Source organism: Callospermophilus lateralis, chromosome 19 (genome assembly GCF_048772815.1).
Source record: "Callospermophilus lateralis isolate mCalLat2 chromosome 19, mCalLat2.hap1, whole genome shotgun sequence".
NCBI lineage: Eukaryota > Metazoa > Chordata > Mammalia > Rodentia > Sciuridae > Callospermophilus > Callospermophilus lateralis.
The window spans coordinates 9,328,343-9,351,914 of NC_135323.1; the positions used below are offsets into that span (position 1 = coordinate 9,328,343).

General features: G+C 49.5%; 1 protein-coding gene across 3 annotated transcripts in view; it reads left to right on the top strand.

The window, feature by feature from the left end:
• Snx29 (sorting nexin 29) overlaps positions 1-23,572 on the top strand; it is a 389,526-nt gene that overhangs the window by 250,150 nt on the left and 115,804 nt on the right. For all 3 annotated transcript variants that reach the window (XM_076839902.2, XM_076839903.2, XM_076839904.2), the window contains one exon: positions 14,355-14,471. In XM_076839902.2, the coding sequence (XP_076696017.1) occupies positions 14,355-14,471 (117 nt within the window). The remainder of the gene's footprint in view (positions 1-14,354; positions 14,472-23,572) is intronic.

The window sequence follows — 23,572 nt, forward strand, 5'->3', positions numbered from 1 at the left end:
CTTCAGTCTGCGGGCATCTTTTCCTATGAGAAGAGTCTCTTTAAGGCAGCATATTGTTGGGTCTTTTTTTTTTTTTTTAATCCAATCTACTAGTCTGTCTTTTGATTGGTGAGTTTAGGCCATTAACATTTAGGGTTATTATTGAGACATGATTTGTATTACCAGTCATTTTTGTTTATTTTTGATATTTAGCTTGACTTGGTTTCTGTTTTGGTTGGCTTTTCCTTTATTGTAGTTCTTCTCTTTGCAGAATTTCATTGTTTTTCGTTTCCTCCTTGTGGAGTATTTTGCCAAGAATGTTCTGTAGTGCAGGCTTTCCTGCTGTAAATTCTTTTAATTTTTGTTAATTGTGGAAGGTTTTTATTTCATCGTCAAATTTGAAGCTTAATTTTGCTGGATATAAGATTCTTGGTTGGCATTCATTTTCTTTTAGAGCTTGTTATATGTTGTTCCAGGATCTCCAGGCTTTGAAAGTCTGGGTTGGAAAATCAGCTGAGATCCAAATTGGTTTTTCCCTTATCAGTAATCTGACTTTTCTCTCTTGCAGTCTTTAAAATTCTATCCTTATTCTGTATGCTAGGCATTTTCATTATAGTGTATCTTGGTGTAGATCTGTTGTAATTTTATACATTTGGTGTCCTATAGGCCTCTTGTATTTGATTTTCTAATTCATTCTTCATGCTTGGGAAATTTTCTGATATTATTTCATTGAAGAGATTGTGCATTCCTTTGGTTTGAATCTCTGAACCTTCCTCTATCCCAATAAATCTTAAATTTGGACTTTTGATGGTATCCCATAATTCTTGGATGTTCTGTTCAGGTTTCTTACCATCCTCACTCTGAGGTCAACTTTATTTTCAAGATTGTATATTTTGTCTTCATTGTCTGAGGTCCTGTCTTCTAAGTGATCTAGTCTGTGGGTGAGTGATGCTATCTATTGATTCTTATAATTGGCTTATTGGTTTTTTTTTTTTTCATTTTGAGGATTTCTTTTTTTTTTCAGTATCTCTCTCTTTCTTGAAGTTATCTCTTACAACTTGTATTTGCTCTCTTATCTCTTTGTTGGTGTGTTTGATTTTTGCCTATATCTGCTCACTAAGGTCATTCTTTAATTCCTAAATCACTTTAATATGTATATTCCAAACTCCTTCTCTGATATTTCACCTACTTCGCTATCTATGGATTTTATTGTTGTAGTATGTTGGTATTAGATTAGTATTAGATTATATGACTAATGAGAGGGTAATCTTAGTTGGCTCTTAGGTTGAACAAGAGATAGGCAACCCCATGCAAAACTCCCTGTGAGCTCAGCAACAGGATAACTGTTAGCACCCCTAGTACAGAAACCTTTGGTGCAGCCTGGCCCACAGGTATCTTGGTGATGTCTTATCAGGTTGTTATTGTTGTCCCTTGATAGAAGTGGCACTATCCCAGTTTCGTGGCCATGGCATCCTTAAGCCTATATGTACCCTGATGTTGGGCCACGGAGCCACGCTTTGGTGAATAAGGAACCCCAGCATAGGGCGGTTCTCCCTCCAAAACTCCTGGCCACAGTGATGTGGTGTTGACTTGATTTGAGTCCAGTTTCTCCTGTGGCTTCTGTGAAGCAGCCTTTGACAGACATCCGTGGCCTCTGTGCCATTTCTCACAGAGGCTGGTTGTGAGAGAGCTAGGAAGATGTAGGACTATGGAGCAGAGGCTGGTATTGGTCAGGGTAGGATGGTTCTGTTGCAGATCAAGAGCTCCTGTCTCATTCTTTAACAAAATAAAGGCACATGTTTCCCATGGGCATTGTGTGTCCACTGTGGCTGTCCAGCTGTAAGCTGGGAGCACCCTGGTCCATGTGGTGACACCCTCCTATAGCCATGCCATCTGGAGAACAAGGCTCTCTCACCCCATGGGGTAACAGAAGGGGCAGCAGCAGGGTTGCACACACTGTGTTCTGTGCTGTGACTCAGAAGTGACATACGTAACTTCTTCCTGGAGCCTTTGTGTCCTGCTTTGCACAGGGGATGGGAAGCTCAAGGGTGGTGGGTGCCAGTCTCCTGGTCGCTCCCCTAGAGGGAGGGCCATTGTGGGCTGGTGACCTCACTTCCAACTCAGGGTGCTGTGCCAGGAAGTGAGGACATTTGGCCTGATGCCCAGCTTGATGTCCTAGAAGCACAAGCTCCTTTCCTCCTCCAGATTCTGGGAAGTGGACTCCATCTTCCTCCTGGGTCCAGCTGACTCTCCAGGACCTGCAGACAGCTGGGCTACTGCTGTGTTGTCCTCACTGAGTGTTATGGACAGAGTTCATTGACCCTGAGGGAAGGTTGTGTTCCTGTGGCCCCTGAGGAGGAAGGGGGTGACTGACCTTTCCCCCTAGTGGCCCGTGTGCTCAGTGCTTCAGCATGTATGATGTCCGCTGTGGCCATAGGCCCCCAAGACAACAGGCTGCAAGCTCCCTGTTGCTGGTGAGGCAGAGGCTTCAGTGTTCACAACTGGACAGGAATAGTAGCCACTCCTGTCCACGGGACAGCAGCCAGCATCGTCCCAGATTCTGGGCCTGTGTGTCTGGTTTAAATCCCATGTTGTTTTTCAAAACCATCCCACCTTCTCTTTCCACTATGGTGGCCGTGGGGCTGAAGGAAGTGTCACAGGTGCACGCATTTGTGCACCAGTCAAAGATCTAAGAATCAAAATAGCAGTATGTTATTGAGCCCTAGTTAAATATTGACCCACTTAATCCTAACAACCACACGGTGTGAATGTTTCTGTGGCTGCCATTTTGCAGATGCTGAAACTGAGGCCTGGAGAGGTTGAAGGACTCTCCCAAGGTCACCAACAGGTCACTGGCAGAGTGGGACCCATCCAGCTCCAAGTGCATCCTCCAAGCCACTTCCCAACTCTGCTGGTGTATGCGTGAGCACAGTGAGGGGCCCCGCACCCTCTCTGCAGGTGTTTTTGTGCACAAATTCCTGTTTGTACAAATAAATGGCTATGTCCCCTTCTCAGCAGGAGCAAAGCCGCCCCCTGAAGGGGCTCTGCTCTGTCTTAAGTGAGCTTGGTTTGGTATGACAAAGGGACTCTCAAGGGAGAAAAACAGTTCTGACGCTCATGAAATTTAATGTTTTTCATTTACTGTCTTTCTTTTGAAACTTGGACATAATTTATTGAGCTGTGGTTGAAATATTCAGGAGGGCTCTGCGTATTCCTTCCAAAGGCAGATGATTAAACAGGCTCACCGACCTCCCAATTTCTGGAAAACATTAGAATATCATAAAGAGCCACATAGTTTCAGAATTTACATCTTTATAGAAAGTCTGTGCTTTGCACCACCCTGCAAAATAAATGCAGAAGCAGCACTTCACGGTGAAATATTTTTTGGAGAAACCTCAGTGTTGGGAAGCCCGCGTTGGATGCCCAGTGTTATGTAACTTGCTGGGTCTGGCAGCCAATTCTCTGGCATAATAATAAGCTGCCCTGTGGTGCGCCCCTGCTCTGTGCCAGGCTGATTGCTCTCAAGTCAGGTCTTACCAGTTTATGTCCCACTCAGCAGGACAGAGAGCTATTACAGTTGAGGAGACAGAGCAGGTGGGAGGCAGGCTGGGGAGCAGCCTGGCTTTGAACCTGTTCTGTGCTGGCTGCCCTTGTCCTACACTGGAGCCTCAGTTTAGGGTAAAGTCCTCCACCCTTTCTCTGGCCCCAGGCTGGGTGACACCTCTCCTCCATGATCCTGGGGACCTGAGGGTTCTTGCTATATCACTGGTCACACCATTTGGGAACTTGATCCGCTGTATCCTCACAAGACAGGGAACTCCTTGAGTGTAGAGTGGGGTCCTGGCACACTGACACCCAGGATCGTCCCTGGCCCACAGTTGCCCCATAAGTGGTTGTTGACCAAAGCAGGCATGTGACTGAATAGCCAGTGGATGAGTGGCTTCAGAGCCAAGCACCAAGGCACGGCAGGGCCTGGCTGAGGGAGCCTTGTGAGACAGAAGGGTGACTGTGGGAGGCCCTGGGCCCAGCCCCGCAGCAGGCTCTGTTGTTCGCTCTGACTGCAGCTCAGCTTCTGCAAACCTCTGTTTGCACGTCTGTCAGACGGCAGTGACAGCTGGGATGGGGATGCCATGAGGACAGAGACTTGATTTTTGTTTGCTGCTTGAATTACTGTGTTTGAGATGGCTTGATAGCTGCTCGACACGTATCTGTGGAGCGAATGAGGGAGAATTCTCCGATAGTGAAGGTGGATTTCTGAGAAGGAGCCATGCCCTGGGTGGGTTGCAGGAGACTGTGGATGAGCCAGGTCAGGAATACTGTGTGACCCTGGGCCCAGCAGAGAGTGCTTGCTCCTGGTGATGCCCAGCTGTGCCTTCCTCCTCCTCCGGCTCTGCTGCCTGCCCGGTGGCCTGGAAGAGGCTTTCTGTCCTGGGGGAAGACGGGCTAACATGAGCTGCTGCCCAGCCTGGGATCTCAGGAAATCAATAGCCGTCCTCTGTGAGCAAGCTGCAGCTGCAGTGCTGTTGAGAGGAGGCCCGCAGAGCCTTTTAAAGTCATTCCTGACCCACTTTTCCAGGCCCGGCGGATGCGGTGTTTTGAACTTGTGATTGTAACCGTGGTGTGGTGCCAGGTCACATGTGCTGTGTGAACAGAGGAGCCTGGCTCCCTTCTCCTCCGCTGTGTTTGGGTCATCAGTGGCCATCTCAGACTCGTGGAGCTAGGTGGGCTCCTGTGCTCCATGCCAGCAGGAGGCCCACCTGCTGGTACGCCAAATCGAGTAGAGCATGGCCTGCTGTCAGCTCTTGCAGCCATCCCTGTGTGACCGTGGACAGTTGTTGTAGGTCCTGCAGTCCTCTTCTCTTCCTCTGTAAACAGGAGCAGCACCAACACTGGTGTAGCATGTAAGGCCACCCCGTGTAGTTGGAGGAGTGCAGATTGTTTACTGCTTAGTGGTGTGTGGCCCTGGGGGTGTTCCACTCGCCAAACCCAGGCCCCAAGGCCACTCAGGCACTTGCCCAAAAGAGGCTGTACATTGAGGCTGGTGTGTTGGTGTATATAAAGTGCTTCCCAATCAGCGGCTGTTGCTGCTGCTCCTGAGCAGTCTCATGGAGGAGGGGGATGGCTGGATTGAAGGAGGTGAACTGAGGAGTAGTGAAGCCTGAAGAGTGGATGGGATGTTGGGGTGTTGTCATCAGCCTTTCCACCACTGTGACTGAAAGATCTGACCAGGACAATCATAGAGGAGGAAAAGTTTATTTGGAGGCTTATGGTTTCAGAGGTCTCTGTCCATAGAGAGCAGGCTCTATTCCTCGGGGCTCAAGGTGAGGCAGAATATCATGGTGGAAGGGTGTGGCAGGGGAAGCAGCTCACATGGTGATCAGGAAGCAGAGAGTCGCTCCACTTGACAGATAAATATATACCCCAAAGCCACGTCCCAGTGCCACCTCCTCCAGCCACGCCCACCTCTTCAGTTCCCACTCAGTTAGTCCCTACTGGGGGATTAAGACTCTTACAACCCAATCATCTCCTCTGAACTTCTTGTGTTGTCTCACACGTGAGCTTTTGGGGGATGTGTCACATCCAAACCATAATGGGCATGAGGGAGGGAGGCAGGTTTGGGCAGGTGCTCATTGGTTGGCGTCAGCCCTTCCCTTGAAATGTGTCCTCCCCCATCCTCTCTTCCTTGCTTCTCTCCCAGCCCAAGGAAATTAGTGGGAAGCCATTGAAGGTTTTTTTTTTTTTTTTAAACTTTGGATATGGAGAAATGTGAACGTAGACAAGATAGTACGGTGTAGCTCTGTGGCCAGTTCACAGTCCCACCCGGCCAGTGCTCGTCAGGGTAGGGCCAGTCCTACTCACCCGGCATTATTCTGAAGCAATTGCAGGTATCGGCTAATCTGCCATTGTCATTGAGGGGCAGCAGAGAAGGGCCATGAGTGAGCGTGTCTGTTTTAGGAGGGCCCTTGGAGCATGGGTGGGGAGCGGGGGTTGGCTGATTGTCCAGGCTGAGGGCAGACCATGGTCTGGCAGCGGGTGGAGGAGGGGCCAGGTCTGAGGGAGCTGAGGGGTGTGGCTCCCACAGGACCAGGGGCTCTGCCTGTTCTGCTGGTGCTTGCTTAACATGGTGCCAGCCGGTAGCATTACTGGTGTGCCTTGTGTATGCCAAGCCTAAGCTAAGGCCTTCTGTTGTATGGACTATTTAAACCTCACAGAAGCCTCGTGAGTTTCGCAATGTTCTTCACCTCATTTGTGGGTGAGGAACCGAGATGCAAAGAGGTCGACAGTGAGTTGCCCATGGTCGCGTCTGGGAAGGGGCGGCCGCCAGCTCTGGAGCTTGCATGGTGCCTGCTGTGCCGCGGGCCTCTCCTGGTTGTGCCAGCAGTTCCGTGAGAGTTGCCAGCACCTGCTGTGTGGAGGCGTCTGCGTTGCTCTGAGGCGAGGGCACATCAGCACAAAGCCAGGCCTGTGGTTCTGCGTCTGCCTTTTCTTCACCATTTATCTAACAGCCACCAAGAAGGTGCTGGGTGCTGCTGTGACACTGTCATTTCCATCTATTCTGCTCTTGCTCCTTCATGCAAATAGGGTCATCTGGATCACTCACATCAGCTGTTCTGCATCTCCACAGTTCACTCAAGTGTTTGCTGAATAGCCATGTGACAGGAGGAAGGAGGGCAGATATTGGGGACCTGGGCTCAGAGCTCAGGCAGACTATGACAGTTATGGGGCACCTGTCTCTCTGGGCTCCCCTTACCAGTGGAGCTGGTGCTGGGGTCCCCCGTTCAGGGCTGATCCCAGCCAGTGCTGTTTGCTCTCTGGGGCACAGAGGGCCTTGTTACTGAGGAAATTAGGGTACTCTCTTAAATGCAAAGCTACCACCAGGGTTACTTACAAGACTCACTTGCCTTGGTGGCTCTGTTAGTGGCCCTTGAGGGCAGCTCTACTTCATGGGTCCCCATCGAGCCTGCCCTGTGGCTTTATACCATAGTGTTGAGAAGGCTCCTGGGTGCCTTCCCCGGGTCAGCCCTGCTCACAGTGGAGTCGAGGCAAAAGGTGGACCAGATGCAGAACCCTGTGCTCTGGAGTCAGACCAAGCCCCTTTCTAAAGACCCCCGACTCTGGACACTCGCTTGGCCTCTGGGTCCCAGGGTTTTCCTCCTCTGGAAGGTGGGGGTGAGTCTGACCCTGCAGGCTTGACCTGTGCCGGGAGCCTGTGCCATAGGAGGCATAGTCATGTTCCTTCAGGCTCGTGGGGTCCACACTATGATTTCTGTGTACCTCCTGATGGCCCTGTCCAGTAGGTGACAGACAGCATCCTCATTTTACAAATAAGAGCCCAGGAACCACAGATGTGTAACTGCTCACTTAAGGTCACAGCAGTGGAGAGACAGGAGTGCACTTGACCTTCACGCTCTGCATTTTTCTCTCCCCCATCTGGGTCCTCTTTCCTTAGAGGGATCCTCCTTGTGGCACAACCAGAAGTAACATCTGACAACCCCCTGGACTGTCTTCATGTGGGATTTTCATTTAGAAACTAATTTCCAAAATACCTCAACGTGAAGCAAAGTCCCTTTGGAGAAGGCTCATCTGGCTCCCGGGGGTGGGGGTGTCCCAGGATCCTTGCTACAGTGTCCTTTGGGCCCGAGTTCCACAGGAGCCCTTGCTTTTAAGGTTCTTATCTACCTGTGTACTCCTTCCTCCCCTAACAGGGAAGTCTGTGAGCTGGCCTGTGACAAGCCACACTGACTTCAGAGGCTCCGAGAAGTGAGAGCTGAAGACAGCCCTTCACTGTGAGGTCCAGGCAGGATGGAGGAGTGTGGTCACAAGCATGGGCTCAGCAGTGTGTCCCAGTTCTGCTGCTTACTTTCTGTGTGGCCTTGAGCAAGTTGTTTACCTTTTCTGTGCCTCAGTTTCCTCAGCTACTCAATTAGGGACAGCGGCAGCTCTTACCTGGTGGGGAGGTGTGGGAGAGAACGTGGACCGTTCCTGGTACAGCGGGAAGGCTCCCTTGGCCTACCCTTTTCTGCCCTGCCGCTTCGTGTCACCATCATCTTTTACGCGGGGAGAACACCTCAGTTTCAACAATTCCCCTTGATCTCTGTTGAGGGCCTTGTGGTCTGGTCAGGAAATAGGCACTCACCTCCCTGATCCTGGATTCTCTACTCCTAGGCAGGTGTATTACTTCTCTCCCTGTCTCATTTGTCACCTGAAGTGCCGTGTGATGGAAGGAGCATGGGCTTTGGGACCATAATAGCTGGAGGTCCTCTTTTACTGTCACTCATGGACTCTGTGACCCTGGGCTTCTACTCGGGCCCCGATCCTTACCTTCCTCCTCTGGTAAGTCAGTGTGGTCAGGCATCTCTGAGAGTGTCCCACAGCTCTGCGGTCAGAGAGACTGACAGCTACAGGTTTTTGATGACTTCACAGGCCTCTGCGTCCTGGGCTAGGTCTGAACACCAGTCACTTCAGCTAACACACCTCATTTTTCTTAGTTTTAAAGACCAAAGTGACACGCTACAAGAAAGTAACATTTAGGCAGCTATGTGGCGCACGCCTGTCATCTGTAATGCCAGCTACTTGGGAGGCCATAAGGATTCCTATTCAGTGTGCCCTTCTGCCTTGACACATTTGTGATGCTCACAAGGCAGAAGGGCACACTGAAGGAGGAGGATCTCAAGTTCAAGGCCAGCCTGGCAACTTAGTAAGATACTATCTCAAAATAAAAAGGGATGGGAACATAGCTCACTGGTAAGGCACCCTGGGCTCAATTTTCAGTTCAAGGAAAAAAAAAAATCTGAAAGAACAGTGGATATTGATGATACTGGTTCTGTTTTTTTCCTTAACAAATTCTATCAAAGAGGCTGTGTTTGTTTTTTTTCCCCATTGATATTGTTTGCCATTGTCACCATAACAAATGTAAGACATGGCTTTAGACACAGTGTATGAGTGCCTTTCTAATTGCTTTTAAAATCCCAATTCATTAGACTGATACTTTTGTTAAAAATTTAGAAAAACCATGAAATCCCAGGAATCCCTAGCATTAGGAGATTGCTTTAAACCTCTCTAAGTGCTACTCACTTTCCACCTGGTCTTACCTCACACACTGATGGCCAGCATTGTGTGCAGTGACAGTGGTCCATGGTCTCCCCTTGTCTGGTGCTTGCTTGTGTAGACTGGCTGAGAGCAGTGACACCACCCAGTGACATTTCCTGCCTACTGTTGCTAGAAGTCAGGGTCCTGGCAGTTTTTCTCTGGCTTGTGGTTTTGTTCATGTGAGAATCTGGAGTTTGAGAGCTGACCTGTGGAGGAGCTTGTGAAATCTTGTCTTACAGATTATGGACTGGAAAGTTGTGTTTTCCATAACAAGATGGCCCCACTGCAGTCCCAAGCTGTGTATGGGAACTGCTGCCCCTTTGTCTTTGCCAGCGATTGGTCATTGCAGTCACTAGGGCCTTCAGAAAGTACTTCTTAGATTCCCCCTTTGTCAATGAAGGGAGGCCCAGAAATCTTCATTTTTCAGAAAGAAACCTTCTAGGAGACTCATGATCAGATGGGACTGAGCCCCTGGTCCACACCATGCCCCTCCCCTCTATTGGGTGGGATAGACTTACCTTCTGTGACCACGAAGGGGGTCAGCTTTCTGACCCACCCAGGATGTCTGGGTAAAGACCCCAGAGAGTAGGGCCATAAGAGCACAGGTCCGCATACCTACTCTGTCGCTTCCTGACCCTGACACTTCAGCTCTTTAAAACCTTGACAGCCTCACCTGTGAGGAAGGTGTGCCCACCTGCAGGGAGGCTGTGGGGATTCCTAAAGCCTGCAGAGGGCTGGTATGCAGTTGGTGCTCACAAGTGTGTTAAGGCAGTGTGGATGTTGGCTAGTGCCAGGGAGTTGTTATAGAGGGTTTCCAGACGCCTCCCACAGCCACTGTGAACTGGGCCAGAAGACAGTGGAGGGAGGGTTCCATTCGGTGGTAGATGGATTCTGAACCATCCAAGTAAGTGTTCTTGGAGAGTTTGAGGATGTGACCAGAAGAGCCTCAGATTCTATGGACACTTGGACATAGAGAGGTGTCTCGTTCTCAAGCAAGAAACATCTGATTTCTTAGCTCAAAGAGGGTGAGGCATTATTTACTTGGATGTGATGGCATGGAACATTCTAATATAAAAAGAAATACCAGAGGCTTAAAAAAAAAAACAATTTATAATCCTTTCATGATTTGGCAGGTAATTATGATAATCCCTGGGATTTTCACAGATTTAAAGCTTTTTCAACCACATTATTTTTGGAGATCATCTTCCCTGATACTCCAGCTGGAAGAGATTTCTCATTCCCCTAAACTCCCAAGGCATCATCTTCCAAGTCTCAACTTAAATGTCACCTTCTGGAAGACACTGTCCTCCATCTTCTAGGCTAGGGCTACTAAATAGATGTCATGTGCTAGGCCAAGCCCCTGACTGACTGGTCACGGCTGCCTGGGGATCCTCTAAAGGAATATTGTGATGAATCAGTGCTGTCTGCCAATGGGGTAGTCAGTAGGAATGTAGGGAACCCTGGGATAGTTAACCAGTCCCCTGTGAGCATTTAGGCAAGTTCTAGCCATTGGCAGTTGAATTTGTGCTTTGAGCGCATGTGCAAGAAGACAGGCAGGTGACCGTGCAGCAGGGATTTGCTAAGCCAAAGACGGAGACTTCCAAACATTGATACATATTGAGCAGCCTTGGTACTCAAACTCCTTGCATATCTCTACCTTCTTCTCTCTAGCCAGAGGATGAAATCCAAAGGGCGACTCATAGCCTGGCACCTTGTCACCTGATCGGTTGTGTACCTTCCTGGCACAGCTGAGGGCCACATCTTCCTCTAGCCTCCAGTTCCCCTCGGGCCTTTCTGAGAACCGGGTCTCCATGCCTCATCCTTTGGCTCATCCTGGGTGCTGGGAGTTGTCAGCCATGTTCATTGTCTCTCCATCTGGCTTTGGCTTTTGATTTGTCACTGTCATTGGTGTTGATAAATGGCACTTCCTTCCTAAATATTTTCAGGGTAATTGCCATGGAACAAAACCACTAAGAGCAGAAAGAGACATGAACCTCAAACTGGCTCTGAGCATTGACGATCCAGAACATGTGTCTGGTGGGATGTAGGGAGGGGTCTGTCCCTGGAGGCTGTGTGGCACACAAAGCCCATTAGATGGTGACTCCTGAGTGTCTCTTGGAGAGCCCTTCTGTGACACCCCTCTTCCCTCAAGTGTCTTATCGCGATTTGTCTGACCAAATGTAACAGGTTGTGAATTATGTGGTTCACTTGAGAACCCGGTCTGGCAGATGGTTAGTGACTCCGCGACGTTCTTGCTTTGGGACAGTGAATTTCCCCACAGCCACCCAGCTCCCTAGTGTGGTACATCCTGGTCGGGAGGCACGATCTCTGGGGAGGGCCCTTTTCCAGCTGATCTCTAGAGACCTGCTTCTTGGTCTCCTCTACCATGTCTCCAACATCAGTACCTGTTGTGGAAAATTGCTCCTGTGCTTAGCATTCACCCTGCCACACCTGTGAAGTGCACTCTTGTTTCCTCTGCATGGTAGCCCAGTGAGGCCAGAGTGGAGTTTGATCCCCATTTTGTAGATGATGAGCTTCAGGCTTATGGGGGCTCCCTGTCTTGCACCAAGCACATTGTCCATAGCCAAATGGGCCCAGTCCTGTCTCACGCCAAAGCTTGACCTTACCCCCCTCTCAACTTCTGCCAGCCTCTGGTACCTGCCTTTGCACCTACAGTTTCCTCCGCTACCTGGTGACTTCCTAGACCTTAGCGTGAGTATGGAATTTGCATCTGAGTGACATTAGGGAGACACTGAGAGCAACAGGTGGGATTGAAGAGAGGAGTTAGGATTTCATCCTTAGTGTGGGGGAAACATTGAAGGTATTGAAAAAAAGGTGACAATATGAGATGTGACTTTGGAAGAACACTGCTACTTGGGGCAGAGTAGATGGGAACAACCTGTTCTCTCTGTAACCCATTTCCTGCATTTCTTTCTGGCCATTGTAAATAAGATGATCACAGGAGACCTGTGTGTGCCCTCCAAGCTTGATGAAAATTTCAGGTGGCAGTGGTTTTGCAGCCTACTGGGAAATACTTGTGATCTCCGAGGTGTCTCTTAGTCTTGAATTTGTTTCTAGTTGTGCTAGAGTTTGGGGATGATTATTTGAGAAACAGGGAGCTTCATGGTTTATGTAAGAGGAAGGCTGTTTATTCCAGTGACTGACTACAGGAACATGCAGTAGAGAAGCTCAGTTTTGAAGGTGGGCTTGATGCCACAGCTTCATGACGAAATTATTTCATCAAGTTATGTCTTCTCCGTTGCATTGGGTCCCTCCCTCATTGCCCAGTGAAATGGGTGTTTGAATGTGGTCCAGTCCATCTTCTGGCTGCAAAAGGGAACCTGGGTTTTGAAAGCTTATGACAAACAGCACCTGAACCTGGAACATTCGATGTTTCATGCATTGATGGGCAGCTGCGGCAGCACTCTGTTCCCCGCCAAACAATGCAGAGGCAAGACTACAAAACTGTCTTTGCTTTGGGAATGACAGTGACATTTATTTAAACTGGAACTTTGTGGGGCCCATTAGCAGGTGTTTGTGTGCTCCTGGTGGCTGTGTAGTAAGTGGATCACAGCCCCGAGGAAGCTCATGGAGGGTTTGTGTGATTCTTGTGTGAGGATTCACTCAGATGTTATTAGAGATGCTGTATTTATGTTTGTTAAAGGCTGAAAGAGGATCAACGTAAGCTTTCCTTACACAAAAGGAGTAAGGCAACTGGGAAATACTAATTTTGGGTCTTTACAAAGAAAAAAGCTAGTGAAATGGCTCAGTGACGTTGTTTTCCGTGGCTAATTGCACACTTCTTGCACTGTCTCTAGGCAATTTTCACTTAGTGTTGTACATAGTTTGGGGGGACACCTTGGAACAAGGGAGTGCGTTGGAGTTGACGTAAGTGTCCCAGGGACAGGAGTTGGATACATTTTGTGCTGACGGCGCAATGGCTCTTTTGTTTCAGTGAGGAACGTCAGACTCTCTTAAGGAGTTTAATTCTTTAGAGTTTCATTGGGATAAACAAGAGAGTGCTCATGGCTGAGAAACCAAAGGAAGGAAAAGTAGAGAACGGGAGGGAAGCGCCCTGAGGCAGACCCCGGTGCCCCACTTTCCCTCTGTTCCTTTTGCCCTTAGTGTGAGGGAGAAGCAGAAGGGAGGCCTCCCTTTGTTGCTCCAGGGGAGACCCGACTTAGTGGCCCCGACTGTCCCCCACAGAGCTGCTCCCTTCCTCATTCCCACTGTGGGTTTGTATCTCCCATAACCTGCCCCAAGAGGCCCAGCAGCCCCGTGGGTGAGCACTCCTCAGTCGGTGCTCAGGTCTCTGTCCAGGGAGTGAGCTCTTGGGCAGGGCAGGGGCCGGGCTGAGTGAGGTCTGCTCCACCTCCCGTTCCACAACTTCCCTGGAAGGTGCTTCTGGGAGTCTTCTTGCTGGGTTCTGTGACAGCACAGTAGAATGACACCTCACGTTTCTCTACAATGTTTAAAGAAACTGTAGTTGAGTGGCTGTACATTGATATAGCCTACCATATAGCCACCTCCATTTTCATTTATTTGGTGTCAGCCCACATAAATTGGATTGGCTGATTCAGTTTGGAGAAGTTCCCCTGCTAACCGCGGGTCTGAAGGGTGCATCTGGGCACTATGCAATGGTAGGATCATAGTGCACAGCCAGGGCTCTGGTCTGCCCTTTGCCAACGGCATGATCTTGAGCAGGCAGCTTAGACTCCTGATATGCAACTTTTCTTTCTGTGATGTGGGAGTAGCAGTCTCTGCCTCCCAGAGCACCTGTGGTACAGCCAGGAGGCACATGTGGCAGGGTTATCCTGACATGCAGTTGGCAGCGACTGGAATATAGTTGTGCACTGGCTGTTGTGTCCGTCACCATAGTTGGCACCACCCTAGAGAAGACTCTGGCTTTGCGTTCCTAGTTTTCAGAATTGTTGCAGTCACTCTTATTGTGCTGTTAGTAGGCACATTCTGGACACATGTGGCACAGCTTAGGGAGAAAACACCTTTCTAGAAAAATCGAGCCTGTGTTCCAAGGTCTAGATATGGTTAGATACAGCCAGATTTTGACCATGAACTGTGGCCTGGCACCTCCAAAGTGTTAAAATCAAGCAAATCAAACCGTATTCTACTTTCGAGTGGATTTGCGTATCTCATAGGTAAGCTGCGCCATTGTCTCCATCCCCAGCCCTGCTTAACCACAGCAGGAATAAGGACACAGGAGCAGGGACAGGCCATGGGGGAAGGTCTGCCTCTGGGTGCTAAGGTGTGGTGCTTGTCTCTTCCAGGTGGCAGAGATGCACGGAGAGCTGATCGAGTTCAACGAGCGCCTGCACAGGGCCTTGGTGGCCAAGGAAGCTCTGGTGTCCCAGATGAGGCAGGAGCTCATCGACCTCCGGGGCCCGGTGAGTGCTCCCCGTTGGCGGGTCTAGCCTTGCCATCTGCCCTCCCTCCCCGTCTACTGGCCTCCGCGGCTCACAGCCCCATTGATTTGTTTGGTGTGTGCATTACTGGTGGTGTCAAGAATGTGGGAGCGCACAGACACTCCAGAAGGCAGCTCCTTGTCCCCACTGTCCAGAGTGAACTACAGGACCTTGGCACCTTGCTCTTTCACTGGTGGAAAGAGGTGGAATACATGCAGTGGTTCAAATTCTGCAGCCATGTGCCCTGTTCCTCTAACAGTCCGTGTTCTGACATTGGCATAGAGCCTTCCCCTCCAGGTTTTTATACTTTAGTACACTTATTTCCACGAGTAGCCTGGGTTTTGTGTTCTTTGCTTGACTCATGTGATAGTCTGTGTCATATCTGTTTGTCACTTGTTTTTAATTCAGTATTGTAGTTTGAGGAGTGCATCCCACGTCCATCTAGCATGGGGATTTTCAAGCACAGCAGTGCTGATGCTTTGAATTGTGTGGTTCTCCATCATGGGGGCTGCCCCTTGCAGTGGGGGTCCCTGGTTTCCACTCCCCAGAAGGCAATAGCCTCACCTCCCCCAATTGTGACAACCACATATGGCTTCTGACATTGCTCAGTGTCCCCCTGGGGGCACAGGCACCTCTGGTTGAGAAGCCCTGATCTAGTTCATTCACTTTGTTTTGAATGAAACACTGAAATATTTTTTATCCCGTCATAAGCTCATAGGTTGTTCCCTGCATTTTACTACTGAGACCCGATACTGTGAGCGGTCCAACACTGGTCCTTTGGTGCCCGCATGTAGCAGCTTCTTCATTTTAAAACTTATTTATTGTGTAAAATGGTTGGAGCCCACGGGGAGGTGAATAACTAGAATGCACTGTTATATGTCCAATGTCAAGTGCAGCAGTTCTCGGTCATGGCCAGTCTTGTTTTAAGTTACTTATTCTTGCTTCCTTCTCTATACTGTGCTATATATGTCCAAAACTAAGAAAACTTAAATACTCTGTCATTATCACCTCCAATTATCAATAATTCCCATTCATCATCGAATATTGGTGTTTGAATTTCCAACCATTCCATTATTTCATAATTTTTTAAATTCAGGATCATTTGAGGTTCACATATTATAATTGGCTGGTATGTCTCTTATGTGTCTTTGTCTTCCATAATTTAAAAAATTATGGTAAAATATATATATATATAACATAAAATGGACCATCCCAACCATGTGTAGTTCAGCCCATCCCGTGTTATGCAGCAAACACCCCGTCTTCCAGCTGAAACCGTCGCTATTAATCACCAACTCCCTCCTCCTCCCCTAGGATTCGGTACCCACCGTTCTTCTGTCTCTGTGTTCAGCTGCTCCCTTGGGTTCCTTTTTGTGTCCTCCCTTATCTCTCTCCCTCTCTCCTTCCCTCTCCCTGTCCTCCCTCTCCCCTCTCCCCACCTCTCCCCCAATCAGCTTGTTTGCTGAAGACACCAGGTCATTTGCCTCACAACTTTTACCCCCTGAACCTTGCTGCTGAGCCTCTGGTGCCATTGGACACGCTCCTTCCTGTATTTCCTTAGGTTGGCACTTGGAACTGAAGGCTGAATTCAGGTTTAACTTTGCTGATGACACAGCCCTATCCTTGGGGTGGTATTGTATGTGAGGAGAGGATAAGGTCTGCTGGCCCTCTTTGTGATATTAGCAGCCCTTTATCATCACTTCCCAGGCCATTGTACACCTGTTTCTCTAAGTGGCCAGGTGTGGAGATGCCAAGCTTTGGCATGTGGAACTTTTTGAGGTCCACCATGTTGTGAAGTAGACGCACCTTTGTGTGATCCTCCGGCTGTGCAAGATCTCTGCCAGCGCTCTTAAACCCACCCAGCGCTCGAGTGTATCGGCTGTATTTCCTGGCCACGGGGAATTTGGCCGCCCTTTGGTTTGCTGCTGCCTGTTTTGGTTTCCACTCTTGTGACTAGTTTTTCAAAGCTTTGCCCATTTTTCTCTTGGATTATTTGTTTCCTCCCTGACTCTTTGTGGATTTTTTCATTTATTTTTCATTTCGTGCATTGTAAATATCCCCTCTTGGCCTTTGGCTTGATTACTCACTTTTAATCATGGTGAAAATTTCCCACATACATTAAATCAAGGAGACTCATCTGAGGAAATCACATTCCCTTCAGGCAGCTTCTGCACTATCAACTCGGGGTCATTCTTCCTCGGTACACCACTTGGCCCCTTCCCAGCTCGGGTTAGTTAGATGGAGTAATGCCACCATTCCACAGGTCCACTGAGGTTCTGAGAGGGCCCAGTCTTTGAGAAGTGTGCACACAGCTGGGTTCAAACTCGGATCTGAAGTCGGTCTTCTCTCTCCATGCTGTACCTACTCCAGGGAATTTGGGGAGCAGGGGTAATTAGGGTTCGTGCATTAGTCTGTGTCCTTCTGAGCAAGTCCTGAGGGTTTCTCTACAGTGGCTTCTCCACATTAAAGACTTGGGCAGTGTCCACTGTGGATCCACCACCTGTCCATGTATCTGCAGCCCTAAGAAATCACAGTGGAGTTGCGGGGTTCAGGAGTCCTGGTGCTGACCTCTTTTCCCCATTGTGAGTGAGGCAGACTTGAGCAGGCAAGGCTTCTTGTCTCCACCCAACTCCAAGTGTTCCCGCATCCTGCAAGGCAGGCGTTGTGGGAGAGAGGCCCTGAGGGCAGACAGGAATTGAGCGGTGACTCTGTTCCTTAGAGTTGGCCCACTCTGGACTCTGTGGTGTCCATTATGCTGAAAGAATGGTAGATGACTACTGTCACCACGGAACTTGGTGCAGTCACCTAGCCAATATGAATGGTGAACTGCTGATATTAATTGCTGATGTATACTGGGTAACTACTGTCTGCCAAAAATTTGATTACATACTTTTAAGCATCTGTGCTTTATTTAACCCTCATCCACCCTACAAGTAATTATTTATGATCCTCATTTTGCAGAAGAGGAAACTGAGGCTTAGCAATGAGGTGACTTGCCCAGCATCCCACCGTGAGAAGTGGCATATCTGGGTCTGACTTAAGATTCGATTTTATTTTATTTTTTTAACAGTTGAAGTTTCAAAATCTTGGACTCTTGACAAATCTTATTTTACACATGCTAAAAAAGTCAAGTAGTTAAAAAAGGTTTTCAGTGAAAAATAAATCTCCTTTTCACTGTGGCCCCTGGGTTTTCTACCCAGAGGCAAGAAGTGTTAGGAGCCCTGGGTTTATCTTTGCAGAGGTGAGCGGTGCCTGAGTCAGTCTCTGGCACGTACCTCCGCATCTTAATTACCAGTAGCCTGCTGAATTCATTGTTCTCTGTTACTTTTTCCTCATTTAACAAGCACTTTAGAGATCTGTGTCTCACTTTATATGCAGGTCTGCCATTCTTTTTAAGAACTGCACTGGTTTCCTTGAGCAGTCCTGAGCCACCCTCTGCTGAGGGATTCACAGGGTTTGCCCTGCTGGCTTCCAGCAGAGTCTGGCTCGCACCCCCATGGAGTGCTGCATTCAGGCTGGAAGGTTCTGGGTGGACTGGAAGGCCCAGGTTTCTTGTCTTGCAGGGTCTTGGCTTTGGGAAGGGCTGCCACCACCTTCCAGTTCCCTCTGCCTGCAGCAGGACAGTTCTTTCCAGGGGCCAGCTTTCTTTAGGAGGCCACAATTGAGCGGGTTCCAACAATGTGTCAGGCATTGTCCTCTTATAAATGTGACACTCCAAAGGGCTCGGCCCCACCGATGTCTCCTTGTGTGCCCCTCGTGGTGCTGGGCCTCCTGTCCTCCTGGCTTTCACGCTCCGTCTCCCTATTGCTGAAATGCCGCTCTGGGCCTAGTGACCCTCCCACCATCTCCTCGTGCTTCCTCAGGATCCCTCCCGATGCCCTGGCAAGGTTAGCTCCACTTATGGCGTGTTGACGGGGCCTCTCCCTTCCCATCAAGATGACTTTCCCTTGATCCATTGCAGACCACTCTGCGCTTCTTTCTGCTTCCTTTGAATCCCAGTTGGCCCTCAGGGTAGGTGCTCAGCTGTGGGTCACCTCGTGGAGTGGACGGTCAGATGGCGTCCAAGTCTCCCTGGGCCCCTGTGACTGCAGGCCCATCTTCTCCATCCACTTGTGCTCCCCAGCTTCAGCCTGAACCCCTTGAGGTCCAGGACGGCCACTCACATAGAGGTGGCTCTATTTGTCACCAGTTTTCCTGTAGGCAAGCTGTGATGGCAAGAAGCAGGAAAGAGTGCAATGGTCATAAGGACCTGAAGGCTGTTGGGAAGAGCTGGTCATCTCCATGGCACCCCAGGGACAGCCTTGACTTGTCATTGTTGCTTCGGGGCTACCTTGGTCATTTCCCCAGAATGGAGAGCTGGGGCAGAAGGAAGGAGGCCTTTTCCAGTCCAACATGATCTCCAGAGGCGTCTCCTCCTCTGCACTGTCAGAGGTGTGTCCTTGGGAATCTCAGGCTCTGCCCCCTTCTTTTCCAGTTGGCCTGGCTCTGTGGGGGGCGGGTGAGACCTCCCCTAGGCATCCCAGTACCCCAGGGACTTAAGGGTCAAGCCAATGTGCTTATGTGGAACCTCAATTTCCTCTTTTGACAAGTGGGCATGAACATGGCACCAACCATTTACGAGGGTCCCTAGGACACTGCCAGTGAATCAGGTACCAGACACATGACGAGGGCCCATCCCATTTTCATCTCTGAACTCCTGTGTCTGGTACTATGCCTGGCAAGTAGTAGGTGTTCAATAAATGTTTCATGATAACTTCATTTTCATAGAGCAGAGGATCACTGCAGAGATCCAATGATAATTAAGCAAAAGACAGGAGCAGGGACATAGTTTCTGCTCTAAATGTCATACTCTAAGCTCAGTTACTTATTTTAAGGAGAAGGAATTTGGGATTAAGGGTTGAATTTTTTTCCTTTTCTTTTTTTGAATATAGGTATTTTTAGGACTCTCATTATTTTTTCACTCTGGTATAAGATGTGAATGAATGCTGGAGTTTGGTTTTTTCTTTTTTTCTTTTAAAACCCTTTTAGCAGGATTTGATTACACTCTGGGAGAACAGCTCCTAGTTTGAATAATAAATGGAGACAGGGAAATAGAACCTTGTAAAGACTGCAAGACGTAGAGGTCAATTAAAGTCACAGCGGTGAAGGCCAGACGGAAGCGGCTCATTAAATCCAGGGTGTTCCCACAGGGGAGCAAACGTGGCTTTGTGTGGTGGAAGCGGGGCTCCTCTTTCTGTCTGCCCCTTAGGCGACTTTCTTTTTCTGTCCCATTTCTGGTCACCTCCACTGAAGCAGAAGAGAGGCCTGGCCAGGTGTGGTGGCACACACCTGTCATCCCAGCAGCTTGGGAGGCTGAGGCAGGAGAATTACAAGTTCAAAGCCAGCCTCAGCAACTTAGCAGGGCCCCTGTAAGCAGAAATAACCAGAAATGGGAGCAGACCTCGGATCAGCAGCCGTCCTCATCAGGCAGTGGTGGGGTGGCATGTGGCACATTCTGTGTTTTATGGGTCCTAATGAGAGTCCATCACAGCAGAATGTTTAGTGTGACTTAATCATTAGAGGCTTGGGACATGCTGGCCGGGCAGTCAGAAAACAAGTTGTGCAGATTAAAAATGTAAGTTGGCAAAACACCTGTAAAAGCTTGAAACTTATTATAACTCGGGGAAAGAGTCGTAAAAGCTTGAAACTCATTGTTACCAGAGCCCAGAGCCGACATGTTTGCCTTCCCCTCCAGGACTCGGTGTTACTGGGAAAGGATGAAAGATTACAGCCCAGAGCTAATGTCTACCTTCTCTCTCCCAGGACCCATTGTCCTCTCCTGGGGGGGGCGGGGCTGCTGTTCCCCATTTCTTGGGGGATGTTATCTTCCACATCCTTCACCCCATCTCAGAATAACAAAAAGGGCTGGAGCGACCCAGAGATGTGGCTGGGTGGTTAAACACCCCTGATATAAAAAGAAAGGAAAGAGGGAGGAAGTCTGCACAACTTGAGGTGTGTGGGGTCATTGCCCCCACTCATGACCTTGGTGCAGCTGGCTCAGTCCCCTCACCTGCGCCTTGCGGTGCTGCCCTTTGCTGTGTGCGTGGTGTGCATTTTTATCCTTTCACCTCGGGTCAGCCCCGTGTCATTGCCCTGTGAGGTTGGTTTCTCAGCAGAGCACACTGAGGTGTAGAGGTTTTGTGGCTCTGAAGGCTGGCGACTTCATTCATGGTAGTTCTGAATGGAACCCAGGGCTCCGAGGCCAGGCCCAGGCAGCTTACCCACCCCCACCTGCCCCTGTCCTTTTCAAGGAAGCCCAGTGCCTGCCGTGCCCCAGGCAGAGCGCCGTGGGTGCTCTTAAACCCCCTGGCAGGGTGCTCCAAGGTGGGTCTCCTGCCCACACCGGCCTTCCCTCCATCCCTTCTGTTCACATGGTGCCTCAGAGTGTGTTTGTTAGTCGTATTGGTCATTTGTCTTGATGTTAAAGGGTTCTTTGAACCTTAGAATCTGGAGACGGCCGTTTTCTAAAAGCAGGACAGTGATGGAGAGGGTGGGCACACTTGGTCCACGTTGGGCGAGGCGCTTGTGATGGAAGATGTTTGAAAATTAGTGGAGGAGCGATAGGCTTTCCTGCAGGACTTCCCAGAGAGTTATGCGTGGTGCCTTGGGCCTGAGTGCAGCAGCATCCCCCAATTTATTTGGCCAAGGAATAGCTTTTCTAAGATGTTCATGGAACCTTGTTTTCAGGAATGTATTTGGAAAAACTAGGGCACAGTTAAATGTCGTGTTAGTTATTGACATGCCAGCTAGCAGGGAGCTCGCCCAAGCCTGCTGTATCTCATGGGCTGTCCTGGTGCTGAATTTGTAGGGCCAGGAGGAGAGGAGGTAACCTAGAATGGCCTTGGGGTACATTGACCTGCCTACAGTCCACGGGGTGAGCCGCGGGCCAGGTGTCCCATCCTGGATCCCAATGGCCTCCCTCTGCCTCCTCAGGTGCCCAGGGCACTGGATTTCCCAGGCTCTGACAGCCTCTTGACATTGGTTTCAGTGAGCAGCTCTTACTGGCTTTCCGAGGTACTCCCCTTTCTCTCTGTTCTCTTTCATCCACATCTAGTTCTCTATCTGACTCTCCCTCATCTGTCCCTTTTGTCTCCTCTGTCCCTCCCTCTCTCTTCCTCCTCATTGTCTTTTGTTGTTGTTACCCGGGATTGAACTCAGGGGTCACTCGACCCCTGAGCCACATCCCCAGCCCTATTTTGTGTTTTATCTAAAGACAGGGTTTCACTGAGTGGCTTAGGGCCTCACTTTTGCTGAGGCTGGCTTTGAACTCATGATCCTCCTGCCTCAGCCTCCCGAGCTGCTGGGATTACAGGTGTGTGCCACTGCGCCTGGCCCCATTATATCTTGTTTAATAAGATTTACAATGCTGTACAGCACAACAGTTATTGCCGTTCACCGTAAGCACCCCCCAACACTGCACATCTTTCTCTTATCCTTTTGATGGTTCAAGACCTTCATGTTTTATATGGACTTCAGTGAAGCAGGTGTGTAGGATCAGCCTCTGGAACCCGCTTGTAGATTCCCCACCGCCTTCTCTCCCTGCTGCAGACCTGGCCTGTCTCTGTGGCACCTCCTGCTCCAGCGTTGTGTGTTGACTTTTCTGTTCTTCCCTGTGGGCTGAAGCCTTCCCTGAGGCGGTAACTGTGACTTCAGGTCCCTCCTTACAGCCTGGTGCGTACAGCCTATGGATCCAACCTGCACCTGCAGTGTCTAGGGTAACACTGCTGACCCGCATGTTGGATTATCCAGAAAGACACCCTCCTGTTTTGCTGGGCAACAGACTCTGTTAGTCCCCCCTGTGAGCAGCCTGGTTTGTCCATGGGACACTTTCCTCCTGTTGAGGTTCCCCGGGCTGATGGGAGAGAAAGACAAGTCATTTAAAACTCAGGGGATGAGAGAAATGGAAAAACCCCATCCCAAGTTTTGTAATAAGGTTCACTTCAGAATAAAATGCTTCCTGGGACTTTCTCGGTATCTTTAAAACCTTCCCAGGGAGAGATCTCGTTTGAGGGCTGATGCTATTTAAGTATGGAAGCTTAATAGGAAGTATATTTTTCAGTTGGGTGGCACTTACTGGAATATCTAATGATCAAGTACCAAATTGCCTGTGGTCCCACGGCAGCTCTAAACATTGCATTCCAAATTTTAAGAGGCTTTTTAATTCGGCACTTGGACATCCGGGTTTTAATCGTCTGCTGTCTTGGAAGAGATTATTTTAAAAAGTGCCATTTAAGAGAAGCAACCAAAAATATATCTCATATAGAGGCTTAACTCAGAAATTAGTTTTGGGCACAAAATCGTTGGGAAAGATGCTTACAGAACCCACTTTAAACCTCTCAGTGCCAGGGGATAAAAGCCCCCTCTTTGGGCCCAGCTGTTTCTCTGTCAAGGGGCAAATACCCCAAGTGATCAGTCACGTGACCTTTCGTATCGGTGTAAACCGTCCTGGACTCTAGGGATTATTAAATGCCAGGTCTCATTTCTGACGGCTTGTTAGGTAACCTCTGGCTCCTGAGCTCTGCTTATTACCACCGGTACTTGCCTGTGGCCCCTTGCTTTGGTGGGAGCTCCCCGGGCTGGGGTACATTGAGGTGGGCAGAGCCTGGCTGGCCAAGTCTGAAGAGCATGGAGCTTTGAAAATACATTTCCCTGAAGAGCCGGCTTAGTATTGATTGGCAAACACGGTGTGTACAAGAGTCACCCCAGAGTGACTGGGGCCACACTGAAGCAAATAGGAAGCACCGGCAGAGGGGCAGTCAGATCTGTGAGCCCCGCACCGCAGGGCGACTTCAGCTGGGAGTGTAGGGAAGCTTTGCTGGCCCCGCTTGCGCCACCTGTCACTCACTCCTGTTTCATTGACTGCTTTATGTGGAGCGAGGCACTGCGGAGATACAGCAGGCGTGGAAGATCCAGCCTCTGCCCTTGGGGAGGCCAAAGACCAGGACACATTTGTGACACCATCTCTGATTTGACTGTGTCATGGTTTGGCATGGAGACGGTCCAGACCAGACAATCCTGATATCTTCCCTGCCACGGATTCTGAA